Below are 16,106 nucleotides of genomic sequence, written 5' to 3' on the forward strand. Positions count from 1 at the left end.
CGAATCTTAAATAATCCATCGTAAAATTTTGCTAGCTCCCTTCAGATGAAGCAACCAATTAATCAATCAATTAATTACAAATATGCATATCTTGATTTATTAATTGAGTGATTGAATTAAAGGGAGTTTTGTAATAAACATCTTCAACGCTAGTGAATATTTTCAAAAACAAAGAGTAGTAGGCTACATTTTCCCTTATGTCATTTTAGGTGGAATTCAAGCTCACAGTTTTTCTTTCAAATTCGGAAGTTATCTTACTTCACTACATTTCCCATAAACGTGCACGTACATCTCGGAAAAGCCCAAACCGGAAGAGGACAGGAACCCACATGGCAGCTCGATGTAGCTGGAGTTGAGGGGAGCAGATGAGGTTGTGTAAAGAGTGTTTTTCTGAGCGTGGTCCGCAAATCGATTTTAGGCTATTGAGAACCCTGTAGAAAAAAGGTAATGGTGGGATCGTAATTTCATGTATTTTAAAACAGATTTAGGTAATAGGGAGAGCAAACCTATACGAAACTAATAACGACAACTAGCTAATCTTGGCTAAATAGCGTGATAAATCTGTAATTTTAGGCTGACATCTCATAACACCCAACTTGCTATTGTAGCTTTATAGCTTGTTCGAGTAGTCTAAGTTAACTAGCTAACTAAATAAATTCTGAATACATTCCCTGTTTATTTATTTAGATTATAAATTAATTTTTTTTAAATGTTCATAAACTTGCGAGTCAAATAGCCTAGCTAACTTATAACTAGTTTTCTACGACCGCCTGACATTGATTAACTGCGATATGAGAGTTTTTGATGGATAGATGGCTAATGTCAAAGTATTGCTGTAGATAAGTCTGCGCAGATGAATTTATGCGACGCGTCATATCTGGTGAGCCCAGAAGAAATAAGGTTGCTATACCTCGCTGATGCACACCGATGCGGTAGTCGCCCAAATATTGCGACAGTTAGCAAATGCCACGAATATGTATATTCTTGCCTGGTTAAACGCATGGGATTTCATTAAGGTTGTGTTTTTCGCTTAATTCTGGTTTGTCTGTATATCAGGGGGTGTGGATTACAGGGTTTTCATGAAACATGGCACATGAGTCCTACAGGATTCTCATGACCATCGCAAGTATTCCTTTTCAGCAAAGATACTAAAAATCATCTTATTAATTAGTACCCGGGACCCAGTAAGCCAGCACCCATTTGATTTGTGTGATGTCTTCCATCCCTGTGTATGGTGATGTAAAGTACCTTTTCAAGGTTTTGTTTAAAAGCAGTACAAAGTGGACAGCTATTACCTTATCCCTTTTAATCACATTTTAAATATTGGCATGTTGTGGTACATGTCATTTCACTGGAATCATTGTGATTTTTTTATTGTTTCTACTTGACTTAAGAACACATTTTTGTGACATCAGGCTAAAGGATTGCAGACATATTAGAGGTTGCATTCGCCTAAGTTACCAAAATCAGCTTTTCTAAATGGGGGGTCATGAAAACTTCTGCTTTAATGTGAACTCTGTGTGGAAAGTGGATCCTCATTAATGGCATCATTGCTACAAGGTAAATGGAAAAGGCCGCTTGGATACTGAGGACTGGAATGCCAATTTACACTCCGGTTAGCAGTGATTGACATTATTTGCTACTGCAAATGATTAAAAAATTTTTTTTTTAATGCAGTTGAAAGCTTTTTTTCTGGAGTGCAGTTTCCCCATACTCGTTCACAAGATGTTTTGGCTGGACCCACAAAACTCCTGAATCCAAAAAGAGTTAAAAAAAAAAAAAAAAATAAGAAAGAAACAAGGCGAAGAGTAGGATGGAGAGTGCAAATTGGCGCTGTGTGGGTTGTGCTGTAAATGAGACGGTGCTAAAAAAGGTAGCGCTGATGTGGATGATGACGATGATGTAATTTTTCATTCTGTAGCGATGTCCGGAGCCAAACACAGGATGCGCTGTAAGAAAATGAGGAATCAGCCCAGCAGTGTCACGTACAGCTCTCCAGGCTGGCACAACGGTGGAGAAACGTCACGCTCCGGTATTGGTACATTCTGGCTGTCTGTCATTCTGCAATACATGGCTGTCATTTGCGCCGTTCTAACCAGTGGCATAAACGCTCCTGGCTCATAAACGCATGAATCCAGAATCATTAAATAGATATAGTGTTTAGAGAAATTCTGTATGTCTGTCAAATGCATTTCTTCTAAAATCCAACTCTGAAAAAACTGCGTTTTTTGAGGATGTTGAATGCAGTTATAATTCCCTGTAGGTCACTGGCATGAGCACACCCCACAGGGAAGAGGGCACAGTGCCCCACCCTCTGGCTGGTTCAGGGGGCACCATGTCGGGGGTAACGTGAAGGGCGGTCAGGGGTATTCCCAGGAGCTTCCCAAATACATTACTGGTAAGGGTACATGCTTGTCTTCAGTACTCCAGTTACAGCTGTGTCTGATGTTGGCCAAAGCTGTGGTGCTGTAGTGAGGTAATGAATAGTTGAGTGCCTTTAGTGTTGAATTTGTATCTGTATTACATGCCAATATCAAATATACATAGTTAAAATGGTTATTTTTATAATTATCAACAAAAACTATGTTTACATTTAACTGAAAATACTACATTTAACTTTGACATTCATAAGATGACCACTGTTATTTTAAGCTAACTTGGTTTAATTGCTGGAGCACATACTTACCGATGTATTGGTAATGAGTGCAGGAGAATGTATCGTTTTTCTCTGAAGTGTTGGTCAGATGAAATGGCGATGCTGCTGTCTTTGCCTCCGCAGCCTCGACCTTCGCCAAGGCCCGAGCAGCAGAGGTGAAGGCCATGTTGAAAGCTGTCACCAAGACAACGGGCAGCTCTCACGTGTTCGGCGCCCTTCCCAAGCACATGAGGAGGAGGGCCATGAGCCACAACACCAAGCGGCTGCCGGCCAGGCTGAGGGAGGGGGCGCTCAAGATGGTACGGCCACCCTACCTAGCGTGGGACAGCTTCACCTCGCCTTCACTGAGCATGCTCAGAATCGCTTACACAGGCCCCAATACACTGCTCAGTCTTTCTTGGAGACATTGAATAAAGTCAAATTAATTTATGTGCCTGAGGGTGCAGAAGTGTTCCCTTGACTTGTAGTTGAATTTTGTTATATTCTCCTGGGATCAGTCTAGGTCCTTCATATTGTCGCTTAAATATGTGTTTTGAAGGCTGACAGTCCATAACGTTGAAAGTGCTTGGGCCAGAGATGACTGACAGTTTTAAGTGCTGGAGTACCTTTGAGTGATGCGGTGTTTTGAGCTGTGGACACATTTAATAAGGAACTTGGGCTTGACCAGTGTACCTTTATTGGGTAAAGTGCCGGAAGTGCGACCGTTGTGTTGGTGTTTTCCCGAGCAGCTGGAGAAGAGCCAGCAGGCGGGCCAGAAGGAGAAGAAGGAACAGCCGAAAAGCAAGAGCCGCAAAGCGCGCCGACGCCACGGCAACCTGCTGCTGGAGTTCAACCGGCGCCAGAGGGAGAACGTGTGGCTGGAGACGCACATCTGGCACGCCAAGCGCTTCCACATGGTGAAGAGGTGGGGCTACTGTCTGGGGGACCGGCCCACTTACAAGTGCTACCGGGCCTGCTACAGGGCCATGAGCAACTACTGCCTCCTGCAGGTCAGTCTGCCCTCCCTCTGCTTACCATTCTTTTACTTCCTGTCTTTATCTGTTGGTTTGGGACATTTTGTTTGTTTTTGGGGGGGCAGAGGGGTGTCCATGTACCCTGGAGGAGGGTGGGGTTCCTACTGGAATGTTGTAGTTTACAGTGCAAAGCATTGTGAAGTTGTGAAACAAATCTACCGTTTAAAGAAAAAGCTGCCATTGTAAACCCATGGAGACGTATGAACTTGAGGTTTTTGTTGATGTTGAGTCCAAATGGATAGTTTTGTTGTATGGTTTTTTGGGCATTACAGGTTGATGGCTGTAGAATGTAGTTTTTATAATTAAAAAAAAAAAATTCTTTTCTCAGGACCTCTCCTACTACTGCTGTGTGGAGCTTCAGGGGCAGGAGGAACTGTTGCTTGGGGCTCTGTCCAGGCTGACCAGCGCCGAAACTGGTGGGTCCTCCACCTCCCTCCCCAACCCACCCCTTTTCTTACCTCTGACTCCTCCGCTGTTCCAGGTCCAGCAACCATAGCATGACAAACCCAAGATTGTTCCGTTTCAGGAAAATAGATGAGTGTGTAGTGAATACTTTTACTGCCCATAGTGTGTGAATATTGCCATTCACTCCCAGAACAGTTTCAGCAACATAACCATGTGGAATTAGTACATTGTTCCTATGTTTGGGCTACAGCATTTGTGCGTTGAAACTGCTTAACAGACAAGACAGCTAAAAATGAAAGTCTTTGACCTGTAATAATGTGTTAATAATCAATATAGGGCCTTATCTTAGGATCTCAGTGTGCTTTTCAGTTTACACATCACTTGGCCCATCAACAATTAAAAAAAATAAATAAATAAAATTTAAAAAAACCCTACTGTTGTAATATGTCTGTCAACCAGCTTTGTGGGCTCATGAACTGATGCTGTGCGTTTATGTGCTTGCAGGGCCCACATTCGCTGCAGGGCTGTGTCTCTCCGGGCGGAGGCAGGGCAGTGCGGTCCTGTACAGAGCGGATCAGTACCCCACACAGCCCCTGGGCCCCGTGCTCTTCCTGTGGAGACCCAGGTCTGCAGGCTCCACCCACAGGCAGCTCTGGATCTGGGTCCACCCCTCCCTCAAGCAGGTCAGCAAACCTGCAGTCTGCTCTGAAACAGCACTCTGTTTCCATGGACAACGGGGGTCAGTGTTCTCACGCTTTCTGTTCTAGCTTGGATGTTGCTGAAGCAACTGTTCTCAATACTAATAATAATCTTACAGCATCAGTGGAGCTGTTCTGCCCTGCACCGAGAGTGCATACAGGTTTGGCTTGGGTGTAAAAATCAACAGCCTCTTTCCTCTGGCTGACTGCAGTGTGCAAAGAAACTGAAATGTGATTGGCTGAGATTGCGACTCATTTCTGTAGGGTGAACAGCAGTTGGTCTCCCTTGATTACACGGGCAGGCAGGAGGTCTCAGCTGCCTGAAGCGCGGATGCGATAGCAGAGCTTGAATTTCTGCAGCTCTGGCATACTTGAGCTTATTTCTTTATCAGCTCAGTCATGCCAGAAGTCTATGCCTGCAGTGCAACTAACTCTTTACCAGGCTTACATATTGTTGTTAAGAAGGGAAAATAAGTAATTGCTATTGCTCTATGAATAATGAAGCAGAGAAAGGAGCGCTTCATGTGTACACAGCTAAAAATAACTTCAGGGGTCTGGGAGGTGCTGTTTGGTGGGGATGAAAAATATGAATCAAAAGCAAAGCAGGAACCAAGGCACTCATATATAGTTAAAATGGCTTTATTGCAATGGGAGGTTCAAAATAGATACAATAAAATACTCCAACACTTTTCAGCTACATGGTGTTTATCAGGGAGTAAAGCAGAGCTGCAGAACAGTGGTTTACTCCCTGATAAATACCGTGTAGCTGAAAAGTGTTGGAGTATTTTACTGTTTCTATTTTGAACCTCCCATTGCAATAAAGACATTTTAGCTTTATATGAGCAGAGTGCCGTGGTTGGTGTTTTGCTTTTTGATTCATATTTTTCATCCCCACCAAAGAGCACTTTATTTGTATTGTGTAGCTTTCCGGGGTGTAATTAAGTAAGACCTTTCTCTTGTCATTTATTGCCCCACTCCCCGCAACAGCTGTAACTGTTGTACTTGTGAATAGCGCGTTCACTCATGAAGGTTTACTGGTCCTGAGACTGCGCTGCTCTCTTGGCAGGATCTGCTGCCCGAGCTTCAGCTGGTGTGCCAGTGCTCTGAGGCTGTGGTGCCGCCCACTCCGGTCCCCCTGCCTGCTCCAGAACCGGACCCAGCACCGGGCCCCACGGAGGCGCCGGACAGAGAGCCGCCCGCGGGGAGGAAGAGGAAAAGGAAGAGTGCACAGGGGGGATCTGGGGACACGGTCCCCGTGAAGAAGATTCTCGGGGACGGCACTCGGTCTCCGTTGACCCCTGTCACCTGGAAGTCCGATTCGACGGGGATAGTTATTCGGTGGATACCAGCTTCCTTGTTCTTCTTGTATTTCACAAAATTAGATTGGATGTTTACTGACATCAAGGAAAATCGGTACATCCAAGTATTAAATAGTTTTGTTTTTTTGAATGCTTTTCAGAATCTTAAAATAATTGTTTTTCTATTATGTTTCTGATTTTGCGGGTTTTAGAGTTTAGTCCTATGAAGTTCTTTGTCAGTGCTTTTGACACTGCAGTAATATTTCTTGCTGAATTAAGGCTGCTGTTCATTTTATTTCACGCTTCATTGCAGTGACCTCACCATGGAAATTGTACGCTACCGTCTGATTGGACCACTTTCCCATTCTGTACTGACGGATGCTTTGACCCCCGCCTCAGTGTGTGAAGTAAGGGAAATTTAATATATAAGAACATCATGACCATTTCAGATGTGCCAGGATAATGATTTATTAAATGTCTTTACTTGTTTTAAGGCTGCAAGCAAACCGGAAACGTCTTGCTTTTGGTGGCCTGAACATTGCAAAGAAGAAAGTAACATGTCCCTTCACCGAGAGCAAGCAGATATCTTCCACCTACTCAAAGGTGTCTTCCCTCCCCTCTGCCCTGTCCTCTCTTCAGCAGTGTGATATTCTGACTCCTTTTTGTGCTCCTGCCAGTAACACAACTTTTCAGCGAGGATGTGTTAACTATCAGGGTGCATTTGTCTCAAAAATATTGTGCTCTCATTGCTTTACATTTTCATATCAGACAGAACTTGATGTTGTCTTTAACGTTCCTATGGGGAAATTTGAATAGTATTCAAAGGGTCATTTTTTCTTTTGCTGTGCCAGTACTCCAAGTAATTGGTCAAATACCAGACCCAGCCAACCAAATAAATTACCTAGTTAAATGTTCTTTCAGGGAAGAATCTTTCTGATTTGAGATTTTTGGGGTTCATCCCTCATAGTGCAGCGTGAGTGATATGGGGGGAGATTACCCAGAGTGCAATGCAGAAGTGTTGACTCGGGTATGGCTGTGTTCCTCCAGGATTGTGTTCCACAGGAGAAGTGCCCTCGGGCTGTGTTCTTGGGCTTACTGTTGATGACCCTAGACTGACCTTGCCCGGGAAGAGGATCAAAGTAGCTCCTGATGTCCAGCAGCTGGAAGGTAACCGTGCAGACGTGGACTTGCCTGCTCCACAGCAGGGCACTATGGGATCACACCAGGCACCCTCTACACCCTCCACAGCCTCAGCATGTACATCACAGCCACAGGGATGGTTAGCAGGGTCCAGGCCCGAGGCAGGCTTTGGCAGCATGTGTCTGGTCTTGTGCTCCTGGGGAGCCTCTGCTTGTCCATGCAGATGTCCCAGGTTCGAATCCTGGCAAGGCCCATTGCTTGCTGTGCTCAGACCTTGCCTTCGCAGTTAGCTCCACCAACTGTAGTGTCCGGTCATCATTTCCTGAAGTGTCTTCCCGATGGGAATTTTTAAAATTCAAACATAAGGGAATAGAAAAGGCATCTTAAGAGGTTTAATAATTAAATGCAACTTGGCAAAAGTATTTGGCTGGACAAGCCAAGCATTTCTGAGGCTGCTGGTCTGGTTTGTGCTCTTTATGTCCAGTGAAGCACTGTCCCTGGAGCTTATATTCAAATACCAAGTGCCTTTTTGTTAAGAAAAGCCATTTTAATTATAAATGAGAATGGCTTGTACAAATAAAATTATCATTGCAATTTGGAATTTTTGGAGAATCACTTCTGGTGCGGTTTCAGTGCAAACTTTTGATCTGGTTGCTTTTACTCAGATTAGTGGCCCCTCTGTAGGAAGATCTGACCTGATACAGATAATGTAATGCAGGTTACCATAGTGTGTATATAGATCTGCCATGCTAGACGGCACTTGAAGTTGAATTAATCTAATTTCTTTAATGCTGTTCAACAAAAATGTAGACATGTAGAAAAGATTACACTGGACTTAAGGTTTTTGAAGTACTCCAACAAGTTTGCGCCTTCAAGCACACTTCAGTCCTTGTAAGAAAGATTTTTGTGTCTGAATGAGCGGACTGCATGGTGGAGGAATAAAATGGCTGATCTTGGTAAGCTATATTACAGGCAGAAGGCAGCCAAAGCAGGATGTTACCTTCGGGATAAATCCAGGGTTAGCTTGCTGTCTCCAGTTGAATTTAAGTGTATAAAATATCCCAGCTTCCCCCCAGTCAGTGTGGGCAGTGAAGTGCTCTTGGTACAGAAGTAAATGTGTTCGTCTGGATGGTCCCCAGGTTGATATTTTTGATGGCGGGGCAGAGCTATCCCATCTGTCACTGCAACAGCCATTCTTTTCATTTTCTCTTCTGACATCACCACACAAGCGCTGATTGTCAGGCCATTGTGGCTGCCCATGATTTCATCCAACGCCTCCGCCTCTTACTGTACGTCAGTTGTTCTTCAGAATGTTCTGGTTGAGATTTGTGGTGCTGGATCTCATCCTCGCGTAAACATCCATTTGAACACAGTCTCTTATGGAGCTTCAGTTAGAAAGAAAGGAAGTGATAGAGTGGAGAGGGGTAGCATTGAAGTGGGGAACTGTCCATTCCAAAAAATACTAATTGCCCAAAACATGTCAAAAAACATAAATGATGTTAATTAATCTGTATTAACCTGCCTGGAAACCACCGGACCATGCTTTGAAGGCTCATATTGAGATTCTGAAAAGTTTGAAATAAAGTTTCCATTACATCAAGTTTCCAGATGGGAAGTGTAGAATTCTGATGTTAGGGTTGAGTAAAAAATAAGGACACATTAAGAGTGAGCTCTCTGACCTCAGAATGGCATTCATCCTCTTAATGGGCATTTTGACTATAGTAGGGAAAGGAACAGCTCGAAGAATTTGTGCGGTTTGGTTTTTTTAAGGAACAGTTGACAGAACTCCACCCCTCACGTGACTGTGGTGCAGATGTTTTCCCTAGTCGATTGGGGGCCGCTGGCCCTGCTGCCTGTTTGGGGGGCAGGCGTGGGTGAGGCCTGCCGCTGGTCATACAGCAGCGTCCCCTCTGTGGCTGTGTGTTTCAGGGGAGGCCGATGACGGGAGGAGGGCCCTGATGTTGCAGGGCGTCCCGGAGCACTGTTGCCAGAGCGCCCTGTGGGACCAGGCCGTCCGTCATAACGTCACCCACAGCAAGATCCCAGAGCAGGTAAGACGCGCGCGCACACGCACAGACACACACACACACACACACACACACACGGGGTAGACAGCTAGCCATTTCCCATCCTATTTCCAAAGGATGTGTAGCGAGGGCAATGGCTTTACAGTTTATCAACACAGAGTGTCAGCACTGTCATCAGAAAAACACATGGCCCAAAAACATGTGGTTGATGCAGCATATCCATTACTCTAAATTGATTGAATGCCTTTAATTCCCCCGGAGAGTCTCGCTAAAGTTTTTATAGGACGGCTGTACTCAATCACGCAAAGTAATAAAATCAGCACCTCAAAGTAATGAGTGAGGAGCTGAATCTAGGTGGCGCTGGCAGAAGCAGAGCCAAAGATGGAATCATAACCTACATAAGTGAAACTGTTGTCACTGTTGTTCTCAAATTACAAATTACAAATATTCATACAAATGTACGCATCAGTTGTCTGATTTAAATGAGGAATAGAAATTATATTTTAAGACTTCGCTTGGTATTTTTAGAATGTGTTTTGTTGCATTTAGCAAAGATAACAGCTGGACAGGATTTAGGATGGAATGATGAGTCCACTGTGACGCACTGTTCAAAGAGCCTTTAATTTCCTGAATGTGGACCAGTTTTGCAGATCAAACACCGATGTTGCAATTGTTAGCCGTGAACAATTGGTCACGGGAACTGATACGCTGATAGAAGCCAAATGCGCATCGCCTGTCATTTTTACAAAAGATTCCTGGTCCTTAGGCCATAAGGCATTGCTGATAATTCGTCATGTGTGAAATCTACAATCACATTTGAATAAGAAATGATTAAATGAAGAACAGGGGTTGTTTGTGCTAGAATCGGTTACAGAAAGCCTACGGCATCTGTCAAACATGTATTCATGAACATAATATGATTTCCCATATTTTCAGTGTCCAGCATATTTCAGTATTTAAATATCCACGTTTATTCCTCCAGTCAGGATATTGTGGTCCCTGTTCGTGTGTTTGAGTATGTGCGTGCGTGTGTGTGTCTCTCAGGAGCTGAACCGGATGAAGAGCGAGTTGCTGGTCCCCGGCTCCAGGCTGCGCCCCACCCCCCCGCAGGGGCGTGTCCCCCTGCTGCTGGTGCAGCAGCCCGGTAAACAGGCGGGCCAGGAGATGGCCTCATGGGGCGCGGGCTGGGACCTGCTGCTGCCCAAGGGCTGGGGCATGGCCTTCTGGGTCCCTCTGGTGTGTACCGATATCTCGCTCTCTCACTCCTGCTGGCTCTCGCTCGCTCTCAGTCCCTCTCTTGCTCTCACGCTCTGTCTCTCACTGGCTCTCACTCTCTCACTGTTTCTCTCTCTCTTTCTTTCTCTGTCACACTCCTGCTGGCTCTCACTCGCTCTCAGTCTCTCTCTTGCTCTCACGCTTTCTCTCACTGGCTCTCACTCTCTCACTGTTTCTCTCTCTGTTTCTGTCTCTATCACACTCCTGCTGGCTCTCGCTCGCTCTCAGTCTCTCTTGCTCTCACGCTCTGTCTCTTACTGGCTCTCACTCTCTCACTGTTTCTCTCTCTCTTTCTTTCTCTGTCACACTCCTGCTGGCTCTCACTCGCTCTCAGTCTCTCTTGCTCTCACGCTCTGTCTCTTACTGGCTCTCACTCTCTCACTGTTTCTCTCTCTGTTTCTTTCTCTCTTGCTCCCATTTCTCCTGCACTTCTCTCTCATAATGGTATGTATTTCAGTAGTAAATGTGGTATAACATTGTCAAGGAGGGAAATTAGGTATACGGAACATCTGATGGGAAAATTCACTCAGGAAGTTTAAATTCATAAGTCAGCCTTTATTTAATCCAGTCTATTACATTGTGCTTGTCTGAAACTGGGTCATTTCCCTGTCCTGTTTCCATATGCTTTAAATGATTTCTGACCGCCGGTGGCCCAGCTCAGAAAGACTGCAGTGCCCCTGACTGCCTCCCTCTGTCCCGCTCAGGTGTACCGCGATGTACGCATCGGGGGCCAGCAGGAGGCGCTCAAACACTCCCAGAACAAAGGGGCGTCGCACTTCCCCAACGACTTCCCAGACTGCCCAGCAGGTGCCAGCTTCTTGCAGGAGCAGGAGACTCAGCTGCTGGACAACTTTAAGAGGTAGGTGGGTTTAACAGGTTGTGCTGTACAGCGCTGAGCAGCAGTGCAGGTGTGTCATGGTTATTAGAGCACTGCTCTAGATTCAAATCCCAGAAGGCTTTCCTGTGCCTTGGCAGGGGACCAGAATTTTCTCTGTGTAAATTATATTTGTATATGTACAACTCACCATTTCCCTTTGGATTTCCTTGGCAAATACGTATTCTATATTGGGCTTTAAATTGTGAAATAACCTCAAATTTGTGTGAGATGTACCCATTACATGCATTGAGCCAGTTAAAGAGCTGAATTTTTCATGTAACTGCCTTTGGTTGTATTTTAAGAAACTGCTGAGAAATGTTTTGCTTTGAAAATGAACAGGCAGAGAAATTGATACATAACAGCCTCACTTTCCATCCTAGATTGGAGAGAACGTTACGTTGCATATAGGTATTCAGCAGACACACTTTTCCAGAGTGACTTGCTTCAGTGTATAATAATTACTGAGATTTTTTAAAAATGGCATTCTAACTAGGATAAAAAAGTAAAACCTTGAAATCTCTTTGTGTTATCTCTTCAAGTGCTGTTGAGGTTTAATTTTTTAAATGTATGTTTTTTGGGGGGGGGGGGGGGGGGGAACCTTAAATACTAATAATATTAATTATTGATAATATTACTTAATTACTGAAAAGATTTCCATTTTATCCAGCTTGTTAATTTGAAGATTGAGCAGAATTTTTTACTTGTGTTGACATGTTCCCTCTGCGCTAATTTTCATCTGTTAAATGTTATATAATGCAAGCTGCCCAAAATGTTTGACAAGATTTTGACATTTTGCACCGTGTAGGCGTCCGCCTGCCAAAAGGCCCAATTACATAAAACATGGCTGCCTCGCTCCGTTCCGTTGCCCTTGGCAACAGCTGGCCGAGGAGTGGGAGATGATCGTGAGGGAGGGTGAAGAGGGGGACCTGCCTGCGCCTCCTCCCCGCCCTCAGCCTCAGCTCCAAGAAGAGACCTCTGCCCTGTTGCCACAGGAAGTGACATCACGCCCAGACAGTGCCACATCTCCTCGGAGCACGGTCATTGTCCTGAGGTGGGTCACAAAACACTTTGTGATTTGTTGAGGGGTATAATTGTTTTTTTTCGGACTCCTCTTGATTCAGGTTTTGATATTAATTCACAATATATCCCAAATGGTGAATAAATGTAAAGTATAGGCTGAAATAAGACTGACAAGCTACGTGTTCCACAGGAACAGGAAGGCTCTGCGTACGGTGTCTGCCTGGTGCAGACCAACCTGTTCCAGAGGCCGGAGGTGGCGGCAGCCTGCGCAGCTGGAGCAGCTGGGCCCTGCGTCCGTGGAGAGACTCCGAACAGCCCACCCCAACAGCCTGGTGTGGGTGCGGCTCTCCCTGCTTCGGAAGGGCCGTCCCTCTCTCCACGCCATGATCTGTGTCCCCACCAGAGAGGATCTGCAGCAGCTGCGCACAGACCCCGCCTGCTGTGGGCCCCAGGAGCCACGCCACACCGACCACTTCATGAGCAGGCTGAAGCGCCGCAGGAAGGCCCTGAAACCAGCTAGCTCCTCCCACAAGGAAGAAAGGAAGCCTCCTGAGCCTGGCTCCGCCCCCAGCCTCACTCAGGGCCCTGAGCCTGGCTCCGCCCCTAGCTCCACTCAGGGCCCTGAGCCTGGCTCCGCCCCTAGCTCCACTCTGGGCCCTGAGCCTGGCTCCGCCCCTAGCTCCACTCTGCGCCCTGAGCCTGGCTCCGCCCCTAGCTCCACTCTGGTCCCTGAGCCTGGCTCCGCCCCTAGCTCCACTCTGGGCCCTGAGCCTGGCTCCGCCCCTAGCTCCACTCTGGGCCCTGAGCCTGGCTCCGCCCCTAGCCTCATTCAGGGGTCTGAGCCTGGCTCCGCCCCTAGCTCCACTCTGGGCCCTGAGCCTGGCTCCGCCCCTAGCCTCATTCAGGGGTCTGAGCCTGTCCTGACTCGGGGACTGTGGCCAGACCCACTGCCCAGCGTGACCTCTCACTGTTCACGGGTGACCCTGGGCTGGGTCACGCAGGGGGACTTCAGTCTATCTGCGGGATGCGGGGAGGCGCTGGGATTCGTCAGCCTGACAGGCCTCCTGCACGCCCTCTCCAGCCAGCCTGCAGACCTCAGGGGCCTGGTGCTGCTGCGAAACCCCGCCTCCCTGCAGTACCGCTTTGCAAAGATCAACATTGAGGTTTAACCACAGCCTCATCTACACCCGTCACTTCAGCTTGCTGGTGTTTAAACTTTCGAACATGGACGCAGGACTAACGCTGCAGTACGCTGAAGCTTTTGGTGCATTTCATTGTGTAAGTGTGAACAAATCTTGAAAATGCATAGCAACAGCAGGCGATGCTCATTGTATGTATTTGTAAATAAAATGTTAGAGTAATTCAGTGAGATTTCCAAAAGCACTGAAGTCACATCAAAATATGAAACTAAAGCGGTCTGTTCAGAATGAGCAGTGAGACGAAACTGACACAGTGTTGAGCTGCGCCATGCTGTCCCATTAAACGGTGAACAGCGTGCTGAATAATACATCTGACACTTGATGAAACGAGTTGTGCGGCATTCCAACAGGGCTCATCAGCATGAAGACCTCTTGAAAAGAATCCTGATCGGCTTAAGATAATATTCCCTGCATGGACTACTTGCTGAAGACATTCTTCTCTCGTGTAAGACTGAGATGATGAAAGGTCAAATTTTTTGGTGGATTGAAAGCCTTATCTTCTTTTAAGAATGCAGTTTTTTTTGCTTGAATGCCTGATTGTGATCCATTTGGGAAATAGAGTTGCAGGTTGCACTCATGGATGGCCAATCCGATTGTAATCAGTTGTAATCTGACAGTAATAAAAAGTCAGCATGAGATTTGTTTTGGAGACCATTTTCCTCAGTTCTTTATTATAAACTTCCTGTACAAATAAATGCTCTGTTCACTATTGGTTCTGTTCAACCTATTTTTTCCCGTTGGTTAGAACAATACACTTGACTCCATGACATGACAGACTGACAGTTTTCTGCTTTGATGCCAACCATGTTCATATTCTGCAACTGGTAGCTCCATACAACTTGGTTTCCAATTTAAATTTTGCAGACGCCGTATTCCACGCAAGTTTTCCCCTCACATATTGTGATTGTGGCCATCGCATCGTAAGCCTTTAATCGAATCAGTCTTCCCTCTAACGCGATTGCACGGTGGGAGAATGTGTGTAGGTGTGTGACAGGAGAATCCTGTTGCTTGGCAACCTTGGAAATGAACCTTCCTCTGCCTGACTGTCTATACATTGTCAGCAGCTCTCCATACGTGGGCTATTTAAGGTAAATTTGGAAGTAGATAGGGCGTAGGGGACACTATCTGCAGCATTGTCAATTAGAACAGTATCACCACCTTTTAATTACATCCTGCAGGATCCATGCACATGACCAAAGATACTGTATTTTTCCCAGTTGCATTGTTTCAAAAATGTATATGCTATGAATTGCCTGAGTGAACCTTGTTATAAAAAGTGGCTCTTGGTAGATGCAGTGCAGTCTTGCATCCTCCATCTTGAGTCCCTTCCCTCTGCTCGTCTGCCCAGGAGACCCTGAAATTGTTCAGGGCTCATGCTCATTTGTGGTGAAGACGAACAGAAAATCCTGGGCTTTTCTGTGATGGAGGGAAAAATCCATGTCTTTTATCCGTTGTGCCGCCTTATAAACTAAGTGTTTGGCTCTCAGAATTCACTCTTCCTTCCCCTTTCTCAAATTAAAATTCACGTGTGATGCCCTGTTAAGTTTTATTTCGATTATTTCCTTGAGAGGGTGCCTAAAACCTAAGAAGCAGTGTTTTAGTCCAATATTTTGCTCCTCACCCCTGTGATGTGGCATCATTTGTTTCCATATTTGTTGAGATTGATGTTTAAGCCCCAGCAATGAATCAGTCCGTTGGGGAATGTGCATTTTGTGTGTTCTAACCAGTTTTCCTCCCGTTTACCACCAGATGGTGCACTGGGTGTTCCTGCTGTAGGAAGTTTGGCACTATTGTAGATCGATCAAGTGACACTATAACCACACAGATATGAGGGTTACATGATTTTTGCTTAAAATAATTTTATGCGCTTGGCAAATATATGACTCAACTAGACCTTCAGAGATTCGCTTATTTTCTCTAAGCCTTTGTAAATTGTTTCACCATATGACGAGCTGAATTTCGTTACACTCAGTGTTGGAATGATGGTCTAGTTTTTAGGATGGAAGCACAACCAGACAAATGGTTTGCTGGTTTCCCAGGGACGATGGCCAGCTGTTATGGTTTGAGGTCAGTGTGTTGTTCACCCCTGCAGAGAGAGGAGACTCCCTTGCTCATCACAACGAAAAGAGTGTGTGGGGCCTCTGTGGGTGGATGCCATGGCAACCCTCCAGGTTCCCTGGCACTGATAGTGGAATTATTCAGGACGATCTGAATGCGTGCGTGCGGCTGCGTGAGCAGACCACCTGGAGACACCACCCCCAGGAAACGAGCTCCTTGCGTTTCCATCCCTCTGCCAAAACGATTTCATTCTGAGAGCGCATGAGGGCACCCGTGTAATTGGATCTGTTAGAAACCCAAGCAAAGAGCGGTTTCAGATTTGAGCTCAAGTGTAGATGGAATTCAAGGGTTACCTCAATATTTTGTACATTTAACCCTTAAAATTTGTAATATGGAGAAGTAATGTTTGGTTTATTCAAGAGTGACACTTCAGCAATAAA

At 45.7% G+C, this 16,106-nt stretch overlaps 1 protein-coding gene across 2 annotated transcripts; it reads left to right on the top strand.

Annotated features, from left to right (window-relative positions):
- The first annotated feature begins 291 nt into the window (after positions 1 to 291).
- pop1 (POP1 homolog, ribonuclease P/MRP subunit) lies at positions 292 to 14,319 on the top strand. Of its 2 annotated transcripts, none has more exons than XM_035392394.1 (16): positions 292 to 370; positions 1,922 to 2,032; positions 2,264 to 2,398; positions 2,780 to 2,955; positions 3,385 to 3,645; positions 3,998 to 4,085; positions 4,579 to 4,757; positions 5,839 to 6,110; positions 6,384 to 6,477; positions 6,565 to 6,673; positions 7,118 to 7,237; positions 9,140 to 9,261; positions 10,282 to 10,473; positions 11,217 to 11,371; positions 12,195 to 12,440; positions 12,600 to 14,319. In XM_035392394.1, the coding sequence occupies exons 2-16, from the start codon at positions 1,924 to 1,926 to the stop codon at positions 13,576 to 13,578; spliced, it is 3,237 nt and encodes a 1,078-aa protein (XP_035248285.1). In that variant the 5' UTR covers positions 292 to 370; positions 1,922 to 1,923; the 3' UTR covers positions 13,579 to 14,319. The 2 variants fall into 2 exon arrangements, with proteins under 2 accessions (XP_035248285.1, XP_035248275.1); XM_035392384.1 differs by having other exon boundaries at positions 310 to 444.
- Positions 14,320 to 16,106: the final 1,787 nt, after the last annotated feature.

The sequence above is a fragment of the Anguilla anguilla genome, chromosome 1, assembly GCF_013347855.1.
Source record: "Anguilla anguilla isolate fAngAng1 chromosome 1, fAngAng1.pri, whole genome shotgun sequence".
In the NCBI taxonomy this organism is placed as follows: Eukaryota; Metazoa; Chordata; class Actinopteri; order Anguilliformes; family Anguillidae; genus Anguilla; species Anguilla anguilla.